General features: G+C 48.5%; 1 protein-coding gene across 2 annotated transcripts in view; it reads right to left on the minus strand.

Annotated features, from left to right (window-relative positions):
- Window positions 1-6,053: 6,053 nt before the first annotated feature.
- Window positions 6,054-22,330, minus strand: part of DELE1 (DAP3 binding cell death enhancer 1) — an 87,067-nt gene continuing 70,790 nt past the window's right edge. For both annotated transcript variants that reach the window (XM_086931349.1, XM_086931350.1), the window contains exon 12: window positions 6,054-8,472. In XM_086931349.1, coding sequence (XP_086787475.1) covers window positions 8,162-8,472 — 311 coding nt within the window. In that variant the 3' untranslated portion in view covers window positions 6,054-8,161. The remainder of the gene's footprint in view (window positions 8,473-22,330) is intronic.

A 22,330-nucleotide genomic window follows, 5' to 3' on the forward strand; every position in this document is an offset into this window, starting at 1 on the left:
AGCACAACCTCAACATAATCTCCTACGCCGACGACACTCAACTGATCCTCTCCCTCACCAAGGACCCCATCACCGCCAAAGCCAACCTCCATGAAGGAATGAAGGCCGTCGCCGACTGTATGAAGATCAGCCGACTGAAGCTGAACTCGGACAAAACGGAGGTCCTCGGCTCCAACCCATCAACCTTGGCGACTCCTGGTGGCCGACGGCACTGGGGGCGGCCCCGACACCCACCGACCATGCACGCAACCTGGGAATCATACTCAACTCAACGCTCTCCATGACCAAGCAATTCAACGCCATTTCCTCCTTCAACACCCTCCGCATGCTCCGCAAGATCTACAGGTTGATCCTGACAGATACAACAAGAACATTCAATCAGGCCCACATCAGCAGCAGACTCGACTACGGAAACGCCCCCTATGCAGGAGCCCCGACCAAGCTCATCAAACGAATGCAACGCATCCAAAACGCCTCGGCACGACTGATCCTCGATGTTCCACGCCACAGCCCCATCACCCCCCACCTGAGAAACCTGCACTGGCTGCCCGTCAACAAGAGGATATCCTTCAAGCTCCTCATCCACGCACACAAGGCACTCCACACGACCGGCCCAGCTTACCTCAACAGACGACTTTCCTTCTACATCCCTAACCGCCAGCTCCGCTCCGCCGACCTCGCACTCGCCACCGTCCCACGCATCCGAAGAACAACCACTGGCGGGAGATCCTTCTCCCACCTCGCTGCCAAGACCTGAAACACCATCCCACTGAGCCTACGACAGACCCAAGACCTGCTGACCTTCAGGAGACTTCAAGACATGGCTGTTCGATCAGTAGAGGCCCCCCCTCCCCTCCCCTGCACCTTGAAACCCTCATGGGTATGTAGCGTGCTCTACAAATGGTTGATTGATTGAACAATCTGGGAGGCCTACAAAACTGTGGCAAGGGGTGACCTTATCGCACATATAACAGGGAAAGAGAGAGAGAAACAAAAGAGGTTATCACACTAGAAGCCTACTTAACTCAGTGTGAAGGCCCCCAACACCGACCAGACCCATTGGCTGGCCATAGTGAGGGATAAATACTGCATTGGGTAGAGGGGGAGGTGAAGGCCCAACACTGATCCAAACAACACCGACTATATGAAGTCGGTAACAAGGCAGGGAAACTGATTGCTAGGTTGGCATGCCGGGAGGAGGGGAGAAGATGGGTTCATTACCTGGAAGATGCTCCGGGGTACCATACCACAAGGCAGACATTTCTAACACTTTTGCGACACACCTGGCAGGCTTATAAAGTACGGACCATGTCGCTAAGCGATGGACCTATGGGCCTTCGTTGGTGAGCTGCAACCCAGAGGTTGTCTCCTGCTGATTCAAACTCTGGAGGGAGAAATCTGGGCAGAGGAGATAATTTAAGCCATACGTCAACTAAGGGAGGGAGGAAAGCATCCCAGGATCCAACATTCTACCACCTGAATTTAAAGTGGGTGGGCTGCCTAGTTCGAAGCCATTGAAGCAAATGTTTTATGCCACTAAGAAGGAGAGCACGCTGCCTCTTGACTTGAGAACTGCCACAATTGTTCTGATCCATTAAGCGGGCAAACCACCTAAACATTGCGATTCCTACCCCCACATCACCCTACTCGATAAATAGCTCAACATTCTTGTGAAACTATTAGTTAACAGGCAGTGCATGTTACTGACAAATTAATAGACCCCCACAAATCGGGCTTCATGCCTGGGCGCTCCAACTAACAGAACTTGCACCGACTCTGTGGGTGTCTGGCACGAAACTGGAAGGTGGAGGAACCTGCAGTGTTGCTATCTCTGGACGCCAGGAGGGCATTCGACTCTGAAGTATAGGACTTTATATGTCCATCCTAGACAAACTGGGCTTTGACAGGGAATTTGTGTCCTGGATTAGGCTGCTATGCACAAACCTGGTAGCCAGAACGAGGGTGAATGTGTTTTTGTCCCAGAGATTCCCCATATACTGTGGGACATGGCAGGGGTGCCGACTCCCACCCCCACCCCCCTCGCCCGACGTTCTGGAGACACTGGCGAGGTAGGTTAGGGTGGGCACCAGACTCCGGGGGCTACAGTGGACGGCAGATTGGGAAGACATTATCTTGCAGCCCTACAAGGTCAGTCCACAGGGCTCTACATGAGCGGCACAATTGGTACATAGACTGGGATATTCATTAACTGGGAGAAACCGGTATTATTTCCGCTACTGCATGGTCCCCCTAAGAGAATGGACTTGACCAATATGTTGGGCTTCAGGTGCCTTCTGATATTTGGGGGAATAGGTCACGCTAGATTCTGTGACATTCCGGGAATGCAACCTGGACTGGGTACTAGAGTGGTACAGGGAGCTTCAGGTGCCTTCTGATATTTGGGGGAATAGGTCACGCTATATGCTGTGACATTCCAGGAACGCAACCTGGACTGGGTACTAGAGTGGTACAGTAAGGATGTGGGGCATTGGAGATCACTCCCGTTAACACTGATGGGCAAAGTGACCCTACATAAAATGATTGTACTTTTAAAGTTTCTTTACCTGCTCCAAAATACGTTATTTGAGGTTCAAGATGAATTCTTCTGTTCAGTAGAGGTACACACACAGACTGTATTACGGGACGGTGGGTCCGCCCGCATCATTTGATCAACCCTGACCAGAGGCCTTACAGGATCTGGAGTGGGGGTACAAATGGGACCTGATAGGCATCTCTAAACGGGGGTATATCTGGGGCCCTTCACCAACCTGCATACCAAATACGATCGGACTGCTTCACAACACGATCAGTACATTCAAGTTAGGCATGCTCTTAGGAACAGAAGGACATACAACACAATCAATCAAAAAATTTGTAAAGCGCGCTGCTCACCCGCTAGGGTCTCAAGGCGCTGTGGGAGGGGGGGGGGGGGGGGATGGACTCGCTACTGCTCGAACAGCCAGGTCTTGAGTTGTTTCTTGAAGGAGAGATGGTCCTGGGTCAGCCGTAGGTGGGTGGGGAGGGAGTTCCACATCTTGGCCACCAGGTGGGAGAAGGATTTTCCTCCGGCGGTGGATTTGCGGATTCATGGGACGGCGGCGAGGGCGAGGCTGGCGGATCTGAGCTGGCGGTGGGTGTGTAGAATGTGAGGCATCTGTTGAGGTATTTCGGGCCCATGTCGTGGAGAGCCTTGTGTGCGTGGGTGAGGAGTCTGAACGTGATCCTCTTGCTGACGGGGAGTCAGTGCAGGTCTTTGAGATGGGCAGAGATGTGGCTGTGACGAGGGATGTCCAGGTTGAGTCGTGCAGAGGCGTTCTGTATTCGCTGGAGTCTTTTTTGGAGTTTGGCTGTGGTTCCAGTGTAGAGGGTGTTCCCGTAGTCCAGTCGGCTGGTGACGAGGGCCTGGGTGACCGTCTCACTGGTTTCGGTGGGGATCCAGCGGAAGATCTTTCGGAGCATCCGCAGGGTGTTGAAGCAGGATGATGAGACTGCATTTACTTGTTTCATCATCGTGAGGGAGGAGTCCATGATGAAGCCCAGGTTGCATGCATGGCCCGTTGGCTTGGGTGCGGTGCCCAGGGCAGGTGGCCACCAGGAGTCGTCCCAGGCCGAAGGGGATGGTCCCATGATGAGATTTCCGTCTTGTCTGAGTTCAGTTTCAGACGGCTGAGCTTCATCCATTCCGCAACGTCCTTCATTCCTTCCTGGATGCTGGCTCTGGCAGTGCCGTTGGTGAGGGAGAGGATCAGCTGGGTGTCGTCGGCGTAGGAGATGATGATGAGGTTGTGTTGGCATGCGATGGCTGCGAGAGGGCTAATGTAGACGTGGAAGAGGGTGGGGCTGAGTGAGGATCCTTGCGGAATGCCGCAGATGACTTCGGTGGCCGCGGATCGGAACGGGGGGAGGCAGACTCTCTGGGTTCTTCTGGCGAGGAACGAGATGATCCACTCCAGGGCCGCTCTTTGGATTCCGCTGTTGCGGAGGCGTTGTATCAGGGTGCGGTGGCATACGTTTAGAAGGCTGCGGGCAGCATTTTCCCCGTTGTCGAGTATGGACCTGATGTCGTCCGTAGCTGCGATGAGAGCGGTCTTGGTGCTGTGGTTTGCTTAGAAGCAAGACTGTGAGGTCTCAAGGGATCCGTTTGTCTCGAAGAAGGTGGAGAGTTGTTTGTTGACGGTCTTCTCGATGACTTTGGCCGGAAAAGGGAGGAGCGAGATGGGGCGGAAGTTCTTGAGGTCTGCGTGGTCCGCGGTGGGTTTCTTCAGGAGGGCGCTCAGCTCGGCATGTTTCCAACTCTCCGGGAAGGTGGCGGATGCGAAGGAGCTGTTGACGAAGCCCCTGCTGAGTCACCATTGTAATATATATCAACTTCTTCTATCCCACTCCACACCAACGTGATATCCCTTACAGAATAGCTAACTGCTAGTTCACAGGTTGCTGGGGCGCTGGGAGAAAGACTTAAGTGCACTAGCGGATGAAGGGGTGAGGCCTGTCAGTATCCTCGAGAGGTAGCTATTAAGGTCAGATATAGGCTTCTAGAATTGAAGATCCTACAGTGTGCATACAACACAAGGACCAGGCTTTATCGGATGGGTAGGGTAGGTTGATATGGCCAGATAGATGGATGTGGCCAGCAGGAGCAGATGCTCCATACAATATAGGGCTGCCCTCGCATTCAGCTGTTCTGGAAGGTGGTGAAGACCCCAGTTCAAATAACTAGACCATTGGGCAACTTGGGGATTGGGGGGGGGACCCTGTCTAGGTACGCATTGCTCTTTTGTAATGTAACATTGATTACAGTACACCAGCATATTAGGAGGACCTGGGGGATTAGGGACACACCTTCCCGACCCAATGGGACAGGGGAATGGAATGGTGCATGCAATTGAAATATACGCTCTATTAAAACAAGAGGTGCCCCAGGAAATTTGTCAAAGTATAGGGGCAATGGGAATACAAGTGGCTGACCCATGGCGCATGGTATTCCGAGTATGAACCCACAGCTTGTATTACACCTGATTCTTGCACCTGTATGATATCAATGTCGGACTGTTTTACCTACTGTTATCGGAAAATTATATATAAAAAAAAAAAAAAAAAAAGATTCCCTGCTCCCCCTAAAAAACTGTCACAGCATGCAACGCTGTTTGAAGTCAGTGACATATAGCATGTGCTGCAGAGGAATGTTTTTGGAAAATCCTAAACATAATTCACACATGCTCTTACCAAGATGGATAGACAGCAGTAGAACAAAAAAATAACACTCTGCAAGGTGAGACACCAGAGCGGCAAATCCATGAGTCATATCTGATGGATGAAGAAAACAGGAATGAAGCATGGCTGTTGGTAATGCACGCATAAGGGGCGGAGTTTAGTCCACCAACAGATGAAGGACTGCAAAGGTTTGAAAAGGAATGGTTTTTTAGAAGCTTGTTATGGGCCGGGCATGGCTAATTTCAATTGGGAGATTGGCGAGAACAGTAGACTAAAATATGCATTCTTGTCATAGTCCAGTTTCACACAGCAGAATGCTGCTGTCAGACCCTCTCATATAAGCGGTATATTTTGTATTAAGACTTCAATTCAACGTGGGGAAGACAGTAAGAATTATGTCACAGTTACATCACTTTAAAAGTCTGCGCTCTCATGTCTTGCAGCCAGTTCAAAGGATTTTATTATGGATAGAAATTGTGTTAATACATACAGTTCGGACAGGAAGATATGTTGAATATAATTTACATTATATGTCCGTACGGAGAGGTATACGGTATAAGGTGTGAAACTAACGCACATGCAAGTTCTCGCTGCAGTCCGGGTCCTCCAAGATGGGGTATTTTAAAATCGGAACGACTCTGTATCTAACATTCACACGGTTTATTAATCCGTTCAATTTATAAAGAACACCATTTCGCAGAACCTCCCAGACATCAAGAGCAAGCTCGTCAACCTAAGTTTGCCAGGCATATTGCTTCTGAAATGCCATTACATCAGTAGAAGACACAAGCGAGACATCCACAGCACAACTATCCAAACTTAGAAATAGACACATTTGGTTGTGGAAAATGTTACAACTTTAATGGACAGTCTTTAAAAAACAGATTGCTCTAAAATACAAATGTGATAGCTTTACATGATTTCGGCGGAAATTTTTTCCTAAGCAATGACCAGTGGTGGGGACGCTCTTAAACAATATAAAGTTTGTTCACCAATGCGAGAACAATATTATGTTAATAGAAAAAAAAACCCTGTGTTAGATAGGTCACCTCCTCTGCAAGCCCAAAGCAAACACCACTAGGCAAGCCCTCATCTGGAACCCTTAAGGGAAAAGGAAAAGAGGAAGGCCAAGAAACAATTTGAGTTGAAGCTGACTGCAAAGAGATAACTTACACCAGAGTCAGACTCAAAGAAAATTCTAGGACAGACCTGGCTAGAAAGTCCTGGTTGATGGCCCCAGAAGGGACAGAAGGAATAAGTACAGAAAAAAGATAATCACAAAATGAGAATTGTACCAAACTTTTAAACTGGCGACATACGTGTCAGCAATAAGGTTACAAATAAGTGCTATCAACACCCATAAAATAGGGCACAGTTCCATGGCCAGTACTCTTTAAAGCTTAAATATTGTGTTTAAAACACAATCTTATAATATATTAGTTGTTTTTCTGGCTGAGTAAGAGGTATATTTGTTTGCATGCAGCGTAGTGTTCAAAGGAGCAGATTCTCCTGAGCTACTTCAGAACCCCTTAAATTACGTTTGGCCTGGATTGCTCAATACTTGCTTACACTAGCACACTTTCCTCAGGAACAGCCCAATGAAAGCCCTGCAAACATAGCAGATGACAACAACATCAGCAGATTGTGTTCTTATTGTTTTACCAATCCTCGGTAATGCAATATTCTAGTAGTGAAAAGTAAGAATAAATTGTATACGGCTCCGAACATAATAAACACATTTTCCTTATTTTCTCAAACTATCCATGGGAATTCAGATGACTATCAAGGACGAAACAAACTAAATGCATACTTGTAAAATATAACATTTTGACAAGATTTTCATATGGAATTCCTGAAGGAAAGGCAAACTGTGCAGTGGTCATATGCTCTAGCAGCAGCACTCCGGGCAAACATATTAACAGAAGTATTTAAAGAGTATACATAATACTGATCCAATCCCATACCAACTGCTAGTAGAGTATAGGTCCTCTTCTACCTCATACCCTCTTATCCACCCCCAAGTCTGGGGAATTCATGCATACAACGTTCCACACCAAGCAAAAAACACAAAATAAATACACAACATGAATACAAAACGTGTCTTTTGGAAAGAGCTCTTATCATTGTGCGTACAGGATCTCAAAAGTTATACTTTTCCCCCCTTCTATAGCAAGGCACTAACAATTAAAATTATTCTTTAATATCTAAAACGAATCTGAAATTTCACATTTCTGTAAGAATGAGATTTAAATGTGCACTGCTGTTGCAGACCAGAAAGACTGGCCCGAGTTAAGCAGATAACAGTTTTCTTTCCATCCATCTATAGCAGAAACCCAATAACCACAGATAGTGCCGGGCACTGCCAGGTAGTAACTGGATAATGGATATTTGTCAGCACTTTGATAATTAATGCTCGTATTTCTGAAACTGCACACTTTGGATCCCACGCACAGCAAAACCTGCAATGCATCTATTTCTGCGCCTCCTGTTCTCCTCGATGATAAAAGTCTAACTTCAACACCCGCTACCCTCTATGGGACCCACAGACAAAGTCTGCAGTGTTAACTATTGTCCGGGGGAAAGCAGAAGCATAACTTATTTACTTTCAATACAACATTCCCCCAAACAGAAAGCTGCAAAAGGTTCTTAAATTAATATGGTTATGCGTGTATGCAGATGTACATCAGCGCTTTCCAAGCTTTACATTGTACCCTGCACTGAGAACGACTGACATACTAAACAAATATGGAGATAGCAAGCATTTGGCACAGGAACTTGGCAAACCACCTGCTTTCACGGTTACATGTAACAGGTTGTAAAGGTCTATGGCTGGTGCAGAGTGCTAGGCGTCGCGTGCCCACAGCGGATTTGGTGGCAGTCCGCTATAGCTAGAAGTGCATGAGACAAGGTATCCTTTTCAAATGCATACAAAATGTGGTTTTGGTGTTCAGCCCACACCAATCGCTCTCATTGAGGAGAGTGGTAGCACCCCCAAAGACACCGGACTCCCAATACAATCAGTAAAGCCAAGGGGTTGGTCAGCCAGGATGTTGAGGCTGCCAGTGCTCCTTGAGTGTGGCAGGTGAATGGCACTGCTGCCAGCATGGAAGGCTGGGCTCAGGTGGAAGGTAGGGCCCAGGTGGTGAGTTGGACCGGCCACTCCAGAGCGGGGAGACTCTGCTGGGATTCCATCCATGGAGGACAGGCGAGGGCAAGAGTTGATGGTCTTCATGTGATGTGGACGACTGTGCAGCAGGTCTGTAAAGAAACCAAAGAATTTACTGATCGACTACCAGAGAGCAAAGAATAACAGCTAGGTCTCCTACTCACGTCTGTGCTTCTACACAGCACTGCAATCTGCAGAAGTCTTAGATCCCAGCACAACTTTAATCAGATCAACTGGTCCCTGCAATAAATATCATCATTCTAGCGTCATTGTATATGCTATTCCCCTCAATAATCTCGCAAACAGTATTCCATTGCTTTTGGCATTCTGGGACTTATTTACACAGCTATTTTATGGTCACAAAGGATAGGATTTACAAAATTGGAGGCTGTGCCACTGCAAAATAGCTTTTACAGAACCCAAAGCAACAAAATATTACCAAATCGCAATATAGGTTTCAGAGTACATACTGAACTACAAATTGGAAGGGGCTGTTTAGGGCATATCTTCCAATTTCCGATTCGTTAGGGTATCCGATTTTGTAGTAGTAAACCATTGATAGTTTTTTTATTTTTTATTGAAGTTAATAAACTGTTCAGAGTACATCACAATAACAAAAATCATTTCGCTGTATAACACACGTTCGGGTTGTCCAGAAACATTACAACAAAAAACAATGTAATCACATTGTTAAAGCTCCGCACACATATAAGCTGTTCAGCATTTATCACAATCATGTTGTTTTGGAAATCATCTACCCCCTCCCCCCATCACCCCTTCACCTAAAAGTACATGTTTGTATCTATTAAGTCAACACATTTCCGACATGCTCTTTCAGCGAGGTTTCAGTTATACATCAGATCCCATTTACAAGGGCTCAGTGTCATCCACTGACTCCACACACGGACTTATCTTGTCATCACCTGCACATGTGGCATCTACCACTGCTCTCAGGGACAAGTATGTAACAAGTGGTCCCCAGACAGACCTCTTTTAGTCTCGTTTTGGGTGGCATAAGTTTCCAGTACTTTTCACATTGCTCTTGGCTAGTGGTCTTGTATTCAGTTCTCAGTCTGAGGAAAATGGCGGCGGGCCCAAATGCTTTGGCAAAAACAGGTAGAGGGGCTGTTAAACGCCGGACCGCTTTTGGGGCATCTTTTATGTAGCCCAACAGGGCAGTCAGCGGAGTTCTTTGTACTGAAAAATCAATGATCAACGTAACGAACAATGAAGCCCAGAAAGCAGCCACATCGGGGCATTTCCAGGACAGATGCAAAAAAAAAAAAAAAATCTGCATCCAGCACACCACATCTCCCACAGCAGGTATCATCGGCCAGGCCCATTTTACAAACTGACATAGGGGTGCGAGCCATCCTATGAATGTATTTAATGAGCATCAGTTCTAATTGGCAACTAGGCGAATGTGTGCCTGCCTGGGTGGAACAGTACAACAGTACAACCATTTTGTTTCTGTAAATCCAGAGTTTAGGTTAAGCTGGCACAGGGCTCTCGCTTTGGTTTACAAACAGGGCCTTTCTCCTGTAAGGTGGGTACAACCAGGTAATAAGCTACTTTGGCGACAACTATCTCAACAATATTTCAAATGCATGGAACGTTTGGGGAACATTAGGAAATCTATTATACATGATTCTTTAGTTATTACGAAGGGTATGAATCATGAAGACATCCAACAGTGAACATCCAGAAGGTAACAGGCGAACAGTTGGGGTCCTCTCTAATGTCTTGTATTGTGATAAAGGTGCCATTTGGAAATATCGGTCCTTTTGTGGTGAACCGTAGGTGCCTCATTTGGAGGCACACTGTGATGCACAGTCAGCGCAGGGCTCGTTTCTGTAGATGAGATTGGACCAGATGTGACTGAAGAAGAGACTAGAAAGAGAAGTAGGGATATCTACAAAGAGGTTTAAGACCTTAGGGTACATTACCATCTCGACAATTGCGATTCTACCTGCCATAGATATCGGCAGTCTGGACCAAACAGGCATCTTCTCCTCCAGCCACGTGTTCTCCCATAATACCTGCGCCACGTAATCTAGGTCGCTGCTTATCCATATGTCCAAATATTTGGCAATAGTCTCAGACCAACTTAACACAAACTCGAGGGTAACCTTACTAGTGGCATACTTAAGTGGAACCATTACAGACTTAGCCCAGATTATAGTTATCCCAGTAAGATAGCCAAATGTAGTTAATTCCTGACTTATTAGTGAAATGTTAGTTGCATGGTCTCAGACATACATCATGTCACCTGCATATCACTAGTATTTTAGTTGTGTGGTCTAGGCCTCTGAATGATGTTGGTGCAAACAGGTTGCCAGGGGCTCCATAGCATTTACAAACAAAAAAGGCGACAAGGGACAGCCTTGTCTGGTGCCATGTGATGTTAAGGAAAATGCTACTTACCAGTATGCATCTGTTCTTGGCATGTAGAGCTGCAGATTTCTACACTTTGTGTTAGATTGCCACCTGGTGTTGGGCTCGGATGATTGCATATTGTTGTCGTCTTGGAAGAAGTCTTTGTAGTCACAAGATAAGTGACTCCTCCCTGAGACAATAGTGCACATGGGCATCGGCTCCATCCTTAGATTGTTTTTCACCATGATGGGAAATGATGGAGTTAGTAGAAATAAAGAAGGGATGTCCATGCGTGTATATCTAATTAAGATACAAACTGGAACAGGTACCGATCCCGGGCAGGCGGGAGGGGGTGTAGAAATCGGCAGCTCTACATGCCAAGAACAGATGCATACCGGTAAGAAGCATTTTCCGTTCGAGGCATATGAGCTGCAGATTCTACACTTTGCATTAATTGTGCAGCAGTATCTCCCCTAGCTGTGGTCACCTGTATCTGTTGCAGTAGTTTGAAAGAGTTTTGAGGAGAGCTTGGCCTACTGCAGCTTGCTGCTTAGCTTGCATATCCACACAATAGTGTTTAGTGAGGGTGTGTGTTGTAGACCATGTTGCTGCCTTGCATATGTCTTCTAGGAGAATGTTCCCTAAGAAAGCCATGGAGGCTCCTAGTTTGCGTGTGGAGTGCGCTCTATGAGGAACTGTTAATGTGCGTTTTGCCTTGTGATAGCATATTTGAATACATTTATCAATCCACCTTGCAATTCCCGATTTAGAAATGGTGTTGCGTTTATGTGTTGGAGAGAAAGCTACAAATAGTTACTTTGTTTTGCAAAAGGATTTGGTCCTATCGATGTAATAAAGAAGAGCTCTTTTTGCATCTAGTGTGTGTAGAGCTCTCTCTGCTACAGAGTCTGGGTTTTGAAAAAACACTGGTAACTCTACAGATTGGTTTAGATGAAAAGGAGTAATTACTTTAGGAAGGAATTTAGGATTAGTCCTCAGAACCACTTTGTTACCGTGTAATTGTAAAAATGGTTCTTGTACAGTGAAAGCTTGAATCTCACTAACTCTCCTAAGAAAGGTAATAGCAATGAGGAAAGCTGTTTTCCATATGAGAAATTGCAGTTCATTTAAGTAGGGGTTCAAAAGGGGGCCCCATGAGCCCAGTAAGAACAATTTATTTATTTATTTTTAAGGTTTTATATAGCGCGAACAAGATCCTTGCAGATATCAGAGCGCTTTACAGAAACAGGAGATGGGGTAGACAAACTCTTGGAGACATTATAATATTCGGAAGTGAGAGGGTTGCAAGGTAGGGTAGCAATAACATAAGAGTATACACACTAATAACAATCAGGAAACAAAAAAATAGGAGCCGTGCAGTGCCTTTGCTCCAGTAGCGATCGAAAAAGATTTTAGCACCCTAGCGGGTGTTAGTAGCGCAATCAGGTCATAGTATAAACCCTAGTAAACAAACTGGAAACCAATAATATAGAATCCGTGCAATGGCTTTGATCCAGTAGCAATCAAAAAGAGTATAACACAGATAAACACTCAGGTAGCTGATAATATATGGGCCGTGTAATGTCAATGTTCCAGTAACAATAGTGTTCAGGTAAACTTAGCCATAAGGATGGCTTTTACCTCTTTCTTGAAGAGAACAGTGGAGGGGATAAGCCTAGTTTCTGGCGGGAGTGCATTCCAGATCCTAGGTGCCATTCCTGAGAAGGAGCGTTTGTATGTTTTTTCCTTCCGGAATCTGCGAGGTTTCAGGAGGAGGTTTTTTGTGCTTCTGTTGGATCTTGAGCCTCCTGACACAGTCAGCTTGTTAGTGAGGTAGTTGGGTGACTTGTGGTGAACGGCAGAGTGTGTCATACAGGCAATTTTCAGCTGAACTCTGGCTTCAAAAGGCAGCCAGTTCAGGGCTTTTAAGTCAGGGGATATATGCGAGTGTTTTCTTGAGCCAGTGATGAGTCTCGCGGCTGCGTTCAGCGAGGCTCTTAGTGGTGCCGTTGTTGTTAGGGGCAGCCCGCTGAGAGCCACAATTCCATAGTCTATGCGAGGAATGACTAGGGCTTGTACAACAGTTTGGAAGTCCTTGGGTGGTAGGAAGGGTTTGAGTTTTCTCAGAGTGTTGATTTGGAAGTTGGCTCCTTTAGTTGCTTTGCTAATATGCTGCTGCATGTTGAGATTGGAGTCAAGTGTGATGCCAAGGGATTTCGCAGAGTCCACGATGGTGGGTTGGACATTGAGTGCGGTTAGATGAGTGAGCCAGGTTTGGGTGATGGCCCTTTTCGCCGGAGGTGAGATCAGAAGGAACTCAGTTTTCAGCGCATTTAGTTTGAGGTGATTATCGGCCAGCCATGCTTGGGTGTTTCTTAGTGTGGCGTTCAAAAGCTTGATGTCTTCCGGGGATTGTAGCTTGAGGTAGAGTTGAGTGTCATCGGCGTACATATGGAAGTGTACATTTGATGCTTGAAGCAGGGTAGTGAGTGGCTCCATGATGAGGTTGAACAATGTGGGGGATAGGGAGGAACCTTGAGGGACGCCAAGTGTTACGGGCACAGGTGAGGACAGTGCGTTGTTGATCTTGAACTTCTGAGACCGGTTGTGTAGAAAGGACGTGAACCATTTGAGAACAGTCCCGGATATGCCCATTCTGGTATTCAAGAGCTCCAGTAGATTCTCGTGTTTGACCGTATCGAATGCTGAGGAGAGATCAAGAAGGATGAGGAGGCAGGACTCATTGTGATCAAGGATTTGGAGGGCGTCATCAATTATGTGTGTCATAGCCGTTTCCGTGCTATGTTTTGCTCTGAATCCTAATTGGTGAGGGTTGACGAGGTCAAACTGATCAATGTGTTTTGTCAATTGGAGTTGAACGCATTTTTCTAGCAATTTGGCCAGAGTGGGGATATTGGTGATAGGGCGGTAATTGTTTAGGTTGGCCGGGTCAGCTGTGGGTTTCTTGAGTATAGGCGTGACTTGCCCTATCTTGAGGGAGTCTGGGATGAGTCCTTGTTGAAGGGAACCGTTGATGATTTTAGTCCAGAGTGGGAAGAGCAGGGGGGTGAGGGCTTTAACAGCATTGGCAGGTAGTGGGTCTGTGAGGTGATTAGCGGGCTTCAAGGTGCCGAGCAATTTGTGAATTGATTCTTCAGAATAGGTGTCGAAGGACGTCCATGAAGCGTTGTTTTTAGGTTGAGTGTTAGTTATGCAGATGGAGCAGGAGTATAGACTTACATCCTTGAGGAGATCACTTCTTATATTGTCGGTCTTTTGCTTGAAGAAAGTAGAAAAGTCCTCACAGCTTGGAATATCATTTGTTGAGGTGTTAGGTTGTGGAGGTTGAGTCTTGGTTTGGATTTTGACTAACTCAAACAGTTTTCTTGGTCGGTTTTTTGCTTGGTCCAGCTGTTGGCTAAAGAAGACTGATTTCGAGCGTATGATTTTTCTGAAGTAGGCGTTTCTCTTATTCTTAAGCGTTTTAAGGTGCAGTGCTGAGGGGTCAGATGTCCATGTGCGCTCTGCCATGCGCATAGCACGCCTGTCTTCATTGAGTCTACCATCATACCATGGGTTCGAGTTTTTGGTGGAGACTCTTTTCAGTTGCAGGGGGGCGGCTTCATTTGATTATTGAAGTCATAGTGTCTAGGTAGAGGTCGGTCAGAGAATGAACATCAGACACGCCCGCCGGGGGAAGCAGGAGACTGCCTGTGTGGGCAGGCAAGGAGTTTGGGTTAAGATTCTTCATGTCCCTCTTCCAGATCTTGGTTTTGGTAGGTTGAGCCGGGTTCAGTTTGACCTTTTCGTTGATGAAGGTGATAATGTGGTGGTCTGACCAGTCACAGGGTTGGATTGCCTCCAGCTGGGTAGAGTCTTCTTTGGCGATGATAAGGTCGAGGATAGAGCCTTTTTCATGTGTCGGACGGTTGCAGATTTGGGTGAGGTCAAGTGCGTTGAGGAAAGTTTTAAGGCAATTCACCACAGTGTCTTTCTGGTCGTTCCAGTGGAGGTTGAAATCTCCCAAGTAGGTTTGAGTGATCTGTCGACCGGCGTTGGTGGTTATCGTGTCCATGAGTTGTTGGGAGAAGGTGAGGTTATCCCCAGGTGGGTGGTAGATGACATGTAGGGAGCATACAGGTTTGCCCTCGCTAGTAATATCGAGGCAGGTGAGTTCGCAGGAGGTGAGGGAGGGGGAGGGACCTTTAGTAACAGCGAGGTTGCTCCTATAGATGCATGCAATTCCCCCGCCCGTCTTGCCATTTCTGTCCAGTCTAATAATGTGATAGTTGGGGGGGACTAGTATGTCCATTATAGGTGTGGAGGCTTCAGTTAGCCACGTTTCAGTCAGAATGGCTAGATCGAGGTCCATTGATAAGATGAGATCCGCGATGTCGGAGGAGTGTCTTGGGCCGATCTGCAGTTGAGCAGGATACACTTTAGTCTGGGGGTGAGGGGAGTGGACGAGTGTTCTAGGGAGAGGGGGACTTTTCTGAGGTTACTGGGGACGGAGCTTCTGTTGCTCAGTGTGGGGGGCCTGAGGGGATTTGTGAGGATCGTGGGTACGGGAAGGTGTGTGGTGGGTGGGTGTTTAGTGGGACCTGGGCCGTATGAACGGAGTAGAGTGTATAAGTCTCGCTCAGAGAGGGGGTTTAGGGTGCGCCGGGGGCGATCAGTGGCCTTGCGATCAGGGATAGAGGGCCAACGCGGGGAGCGATGAGTGAAAAGGTTTGAGGGGCGGGTGGTGTACTTGTTGGGCGCGGAAGTGGTGGGTAGGGGGTGTCTGGGGTGTCCGAAAAGAAGTTCTTTGATGGTGTGAAGATCTTCTTTGACTTGTAGGAGGGTGGATATGATCATGTCCAGGGTTGGATTGGGGATGGTATTGGGGCTGAGAGCAGTGGGTGCGTGAATGAGTGGGGCAATGGGGTGAGCGATGGACCGATTGGGGCGGGGTGTGCACGCGACAGTGCAGGGCTCTGCGGCCGTAGCAGGAGGGATGGGGCCAGAGCAGGTGGGGGTGAGGTTAGGATAGTGGGGGCTAAGAATGGGGGGGGGGGCTAGAGGATAAAGGGTTAGGATGGGGGAGATGATGTGTTCAGTGGGGCTGCCCGGGAGAGTGGGGTAGTGGGGAGTGAGAATGGGGGGGGGGGGAGGGGGGGAGATAGGGTGAGAGTTGGTCATGTCGCGGGGCGTGGAAGATATGCTCAGGGCGGTGGAGGTGTGTTCTGTGAGACTAGTTGGGAGAGTGGGGTAGTGGTGAATAAGAGTGGAGGGGGAGATAGGGTGGGAGATGGATCTGTCACAGGGGATGGGAGAAAAGAGGGCGGTGAGAGGTGGGGGGTAGGGAGGGTTGGGGTATGGAGAGTGTACGACGGGGAGTGATCTTCCTCAGCGCGAGAGAGGGAGATGGTCCTGTCACGGGGCGGGGGAGATAGGATCAGGGGGGAGGTAGGTTCTGAGGGACTCGAAGGAGGTGTGAGGTGTGGGCTAGGGAGGGTGGGGGTATGGAGGGTGTAGGATTGAACTTCGCCAGTGAGTGAGGAGAGTGGAGAAGAAGTTACCACGGGTGGGTGACTGACTACAGCGCTGAGAGGAGAGGAGTGTGTCGTCCAGATGTTGTGAACGGTTAGATTGATGATTGGAAGTAGAGGGTGTTGAGTAGTCTGAGGAGTTAGGAAAGGGGAGCCGCATGTTGGAGATATGTTCAATGAAGGTGGGGAACAGGTTGTCGAGTAGATTAAGGTTCCTATCTGTCGATTGGAGTAGGATGATCCCATTGTTGTAGATGGTGATGGTGGCCTTGCCTGGGGAAACTTGGGATGGCGTGATAGAGAGCGTTAGGCCATGAGCGGATTTTCTGGAGGTGGGGACAGTGAGAATGGAGAGGAACGCTTTCCTCCATTGTGCTCTGCGTAAAGTGTAGAGTATGATGTCGGTGCTCGTGGCTCCATTGATCAGTGAGAAGTAGGTGTCCACAAACGGGGTATCAGGGTGGGCCTTCAGGCAGTTGCGTTTGAAGCGTTTGGCGTTTTTTTTGGTGCATTCAGGTGGGTAGTTAATTTTGTATGTGTGCTTGCCTATGCGTTCCATGGTGGCGGAGGTGTTGGTTAGAGAGGGGGAGTATGCGTGTGTAAGTGGGTGACATTACCGAGCTCTAAGAATGCTAAGAGGTGAAGTGCCCATGCGTTCAATGGTAGAGGAGGTGTAGGTTGGGGAGGGGGGTGTGCGTGGGTGAATGGGTGACGTTACAGGGCTCTTAGAATGATACGAAAGTGCAAGGAGAATGACGAATTAGGGATAGCCATAGGTATGGGCAGTTTAATGAAGATGACTCGTCTAAGATGGCCACCAAAGTTGAGGACTAGTCTAAGATGGCTGCCAAAATGGACTATAGGGAGGCAAGAGTAGTAGTCCTTTGTCAGTTGTTGTTGTTGGGGTTTATAGGGTTAAGTTTCCCTTTCTAATCTGGGGCAGTCGAGTCAGTCCAACTTCTATGTTGCTAGGAGAGGACCAGCTTCTATGTTGCTCGCGGGAGGAGAGAGCCTTATCTCCGTTTTGATGACCCCTGACCGCGTTGGTATGCTGCCTCATGGTCATCTGTGGGCAGTGGAGGCAATTTATTGCAGCAGTTAATGGCCCCCGCCATTTTAGACAATGTGGAGTGGAGAGGGAAAAGACCGTTATGCTTGTGGCGTTAGTTTGAAAGTTTGAAAGCCTCTGCAGTTTTTACAAAGTTCCGGGTCGAGAATGAAAAGCCGGCATGGGTGATAAAATAACAATTTGCATGCCCGTACCTTAAAAACTTTGATGCCTCGTGGTTCCCAGGTTAGTGTTCCACGCAGTGAGCCCCAAAAGAACTCCCCGAGGCGAGCCACTACACAGACAGGTCCGGGGCCCCCCGGATTCTTAGTCACCGGGGCAGGCGGTCCACCTGTCAGGAGAAGTCGGTCGGAAGAGCTAAGGGGACGGGCTCGCAGAGAGCCCTCGCAAGCTCCTCGAAGCGAGACTCTGCAAGTCCGTCAGCTCCGGCGCCCTCCCCGGTCCGAACTCCCAATGCAGGCGGGAGGCCAGTCAGTGGTCGTGAGAGCCACGGGGCCGGGATAGCAGAGAGCCCCAGAAAGCTCCTCGAGGCGAAGCCTCGCACTGCACTCACCGGCGAGACACCGTCTGTCCCCATGCTCCACCTCAGCTCCGTGAGGCGGGGCGCTGCACAGTGTGACCCGGTGTCTTAGTTACTCCAATTAGGGTATTGCCGCACCGCAGCAGCCAGTCGAGGAGGGGGGGGGGTGACTCCAGGCGATGCGCGACCCTCCCCGGCGTCTATGCGACCCTCAGCAGACACAGTCGATCTGTCTCGGACACCGCCCGAGTCCAGAGCCAGCCCGGCGGAGGTGGGGGTGATCGCGGAACCCAGCATGCCCTGTTTGTCCCTGTGCTCTAGCCGCTGTACGTTGTTGTCCCGGTGCTCCAGTCTCTGTGCGACCCTGCGACCCTCAGCAGGCTCCGTCGATCAGTTTCGGACACCGCCTGTGTCCAGAGCCAGAGCCAGCCCGGTGGGGGTGATCGTGGGACCCAGCACGCCCTGTTAGTCCCTGTGCTCCAGCCTCTGTGCATTGTTGTCCCGGTGCTCCAGCCGCTGTGCAACCCTCAGCAGGCTCCGACGATCCGTTTCGGACTCCGCCTGTGTCCAGAGCCAGAGCCAGCCCGGTGGAGGTAGTGGTGATAGCGGGACCCAGCACGCCCTGTAAGCCCCGGTGCTCCAGCAGTTCCGCCCGGTGATAGCGGGACCCAGCACGTCCTGTAAGCCCCGGTGCTCCAGCAGTTCCGCCCGGACACCATCCGATGTAGATGGGGGTGCCCAAAGTCTTGGATCAACAGTGTCCCGCAGCAGCAGTCTCCTACCATCCGTCCCGTCCCGTTCTCAACCAGCGTCCAGAAGCAGCCCGGTGGAGGAGTGGGTGATCGCGGAACACTGCAGGCTCCAGACCTCCGAAAAATAAGTAAGTGCAATCCAGTTACTTGCCGATGTTCAGTTCCGTTCAGTTACATCCAAATAGTGGGTGCTAACCGGGATAAATCCAACGAGGGATCCCAAGCACTAGGAGCTCTTAACAGGAGCTCCTACCTTGTGGCCATCTTGTGGTAGGTGTTGTTTAGGTTTCACACTGGAGAGGGTGATAACCTAGGAGGAATAATTAATTTTAATCCTTCCATAAAAGCTTTTATTGCTGGCACTCTAAACGATGACATATGTTGCCTGTTTTGTAGATATGCCGCAATGGCTGCAAGATGTAAACGTATAGATGAATATGCCAGATTACATCTCTGGAAATGGAGAAGGTAACAGAAAATATTTTGGATGAAAGCATCTAAAGGATCAATTTGATTATTAGCGCAGTAAATGACAAATCTTTCCCATTTAGCAGCATAGCAAGCTCTAGTAGTAGGTCTTCTAGTTCTTTAATGATATTCATACAGTTTGGTGGCAGGTTAAGGTAAACAAACTCTAAGACTTCAGGAGCTGGAACTGGATGCCTGATGTCTCCATGGTTCTGCGTTAGCATGGATGGTGTTAAGAGACAGTTTTTGGTGTGGAACTAGAGAGAGTGCTAGCAGTGTGGTGAACCATGGTTGGCGTGCCCATGTGGGAGCTACCAGGATTAGTTTGAGAGACTGATGTCTGAGCTTGCGTACTACTAGTGGTATTAGTGGGATTGGCGGAAAAGCGCATGCAAATCTGCCTGACCAGTTCATCCATATCGCATTGTCCTTGGACAGCGGGTGTGGAAACCTGGCGGCGAAGGTTGGGCTTTTTGCGTTTTCGTGTGAGGCAAACAGGTCTACGTCTGGATGATCCCACTTGTGAAAGAATGGTTGAAGAACTTGCAGATGTAGCTCCCATTCGTAAATCTATTGCGTCTGTCGACTTAATAGATCGGCTATCTGATTGTGAACTCCTGGAAAGTGTTCTGCAAGCAGATACATATTTTGTGGAATGGCCCATCTCCAAATGTTTTGTGCGAGCTGGGACAGCTGCAGGGAATGTATGCCTCCTTGTTTTTGTATGTAGTACATGGCGGTCATGTTGTACGTCCGGATTAAGACCGCTTTGTTCAGTATGTGCACTTGGAAGGACTTTAGTGCTAGGAAAATTGCCAGCAACTCTAGGTGATTGATGTGAAGCACCTTTTGTTGAGCGGTCCATCTTCCCTGAGTTGTGTGGTGGAGCAGATGTGCTCCCCATCCTGTCAGGAATACGTCCGTTGTCAGTACTATCTGTGGAACAGGCTCGAGGAACAGCCGCCCTGTGGACAAGTTTTTGGTGTTCCACCACTGCAGAGAGCGATGTGTGCGGCTGTCCACCAACACCAGGTCTGTCAGTTGTCCTTGTGCCTGATTTCACTGATGTGCTAGGCATTCCTGCAATGGGTGCATTTGCAGTCTTGCATATGGTACAATAAAAATGCAAGATGCCATCATGCCTATTAATTGCATGAACACTCTGGCTGGGAGAGAGTGTTGGTTTTGAAACCTTGTAACTAAGGCTTGAATGTTCTGTATCCTGGCTGGACTGGGGTAAGCTAGAGCTGTATTGGTGTTTATGGTAGCCCCTAGGTATTGATGTACATGAGAGGGCTGTAGATGCGACTTGGTGTGGTTTATTGTAAACCCAAAGTTGTGCAATGTCTGAATTGTTTGAGATGTGTGTTGAACACACTGGTTGAATGACTTGGCTTTTATGAGCCAATCGTCCAAGTATGGGAAGACATGGATATGTTGTCTTCTGAGACGTGCTGCTACTACTGCTAGGCACTTTGTGAACACTCGTGGTGCGGTTGTGACCCCGAATGGAAGGACTTTGAATGGATAGTGTTGTCCTTCTAGCACAAACCTAAGTTACTTCCTGTGAGAAGGATGTATGGGAATGTGAAAGTAGGCATCTTTGAGGTCTAGTTTAGTGAGGAAACCACCTTGTTGCAACAATGGTAGCACTTGTTGTAAAGTGATCATGTGAAAATGATCTGAGTGTATATACAGATTGTCTACCTCTGGACCAAACAATTGTTGTTGGTTGAATGGTTGATTTAAGATGGTTGTTTGCACCTCTTGCTTAAACCCTAAAATGCGTAGCCACGCAGGTCTTCTTAGGACACTAGTGTTTATTGCTCTAGATGCAGTGTCTGCTACATCAAGAGCGCACTTGATTGGGGCATTTGAAATAAGCGTACCCTCTTGCATAAGGTCATTTGCCTGTGCCTTATATTGGTCAGGTAGATATTGTAAAAGGGTTTCTAACTGGTCATAATGGGCCCTGTCGTATCTTGCGAGGATGGCTTGTGTGTTAGTTATACGCCATGTATTGCTAGCTTATTCAGCTATCCTTTTGCCTGAAGCATCTATTATTTTTGATTCCTTATCAGGAGGTGGTGCCTCACCTGATGTCTGTGAATTTGCTCTTTTTCGAGCGTTTGAAACGACTAGGGAACCTAAGAGTAGCTGTCCTTTACTATAAGCAGGATCCCCAAGGAGCGGACCTGTACTTTTTTTCTATTCTTGGGTTTATGATCCTAGCTCGTACAGGATATTTAAACACTTCTGGGGCATGCTTAATGACCCCTTTAATCATGGGTAATATTTGAACAGATTTTTGTGAGTGTTCAAAAGTGTCTAAAAAAAAATCTTCCTCTGCCTCATCTGATTGCATTGTTACATTATGATAGATGGCAGCCCTATTAAGTAGATGTCCAAACCCAATATTATCTTCAGGCGGAGATGGTTTGGATGGATATCTATGTGGGAAACCTGGATGAATGCCTCCTCAGCGCCTGATATCGCCATAGCCATCCCGGACGGATACAAGATCACCCGGAAGGACCGCGTCAACCAGACTGGAGGAGGCATCGCCATCGTACACAAGAACACCATCCGCATCACGACCAGCCCCGACGACACCTTCACCAACGCCGAAAACCTCCCCTTCCAGATACACACCGACCCCAAGACCACCCTCAGAGGCACCCTGATCTACAGACCCCCGGGACCACGCACCCAATTCAGCAAAGACATCGCCGACTTCATCAGCCCGCACGCCCTCCCCTCCGCCGACTACATCCTCCTAGGGGACCTCAACTTCCACCTGGAGAACAACAAGGACCGCAACACCGCCACCCTGCTGGATAACCTCGCTAACCTCGGACTCAAGCAACTGGTGAACACCCCCACCCACTACGCCGGTCACACGCTTGATCCCGTCTTCTCCTCCAGCAAGCACATCTCCTTCAGCCACTCCACCAGACTCCATTGGACTGACCACACATGCATCCACTTCAGCTTCAAAAAACCATGACCCACCACCACCCGCAACAGGGTCCTCGCAGGAGCTGGAACAAGATCACCACCGAGCAGCTCACCACCACCCTCCGCCAGAACCCTCCCGCCAGCACAACGGACCACAACGAAGCAGCCAGCAACCTCACACAGTGGCTCACCAACTGCGCAGATGACCTCGCACCACTGAAGGACCCTCCCAGCAGACCCAGCAGTAAGAAAGCCCCCTGGTTCACCCACGAACTC

The sequence above is a fragment of the Lissotriton vulgaris genome, chromosome 7 (genome assembly GCF_964263255.1).
Source record: "Lissotriton vulgaris chromosome 7, aLisVul1.2, whole genome shotgun sequence".
Lineage (NCBI taxonomy): Eukaryota > Metazoa > Chordata > Amphibia > Caudata > Salamandridae > Lissotriton > Lissotriton vulgaris.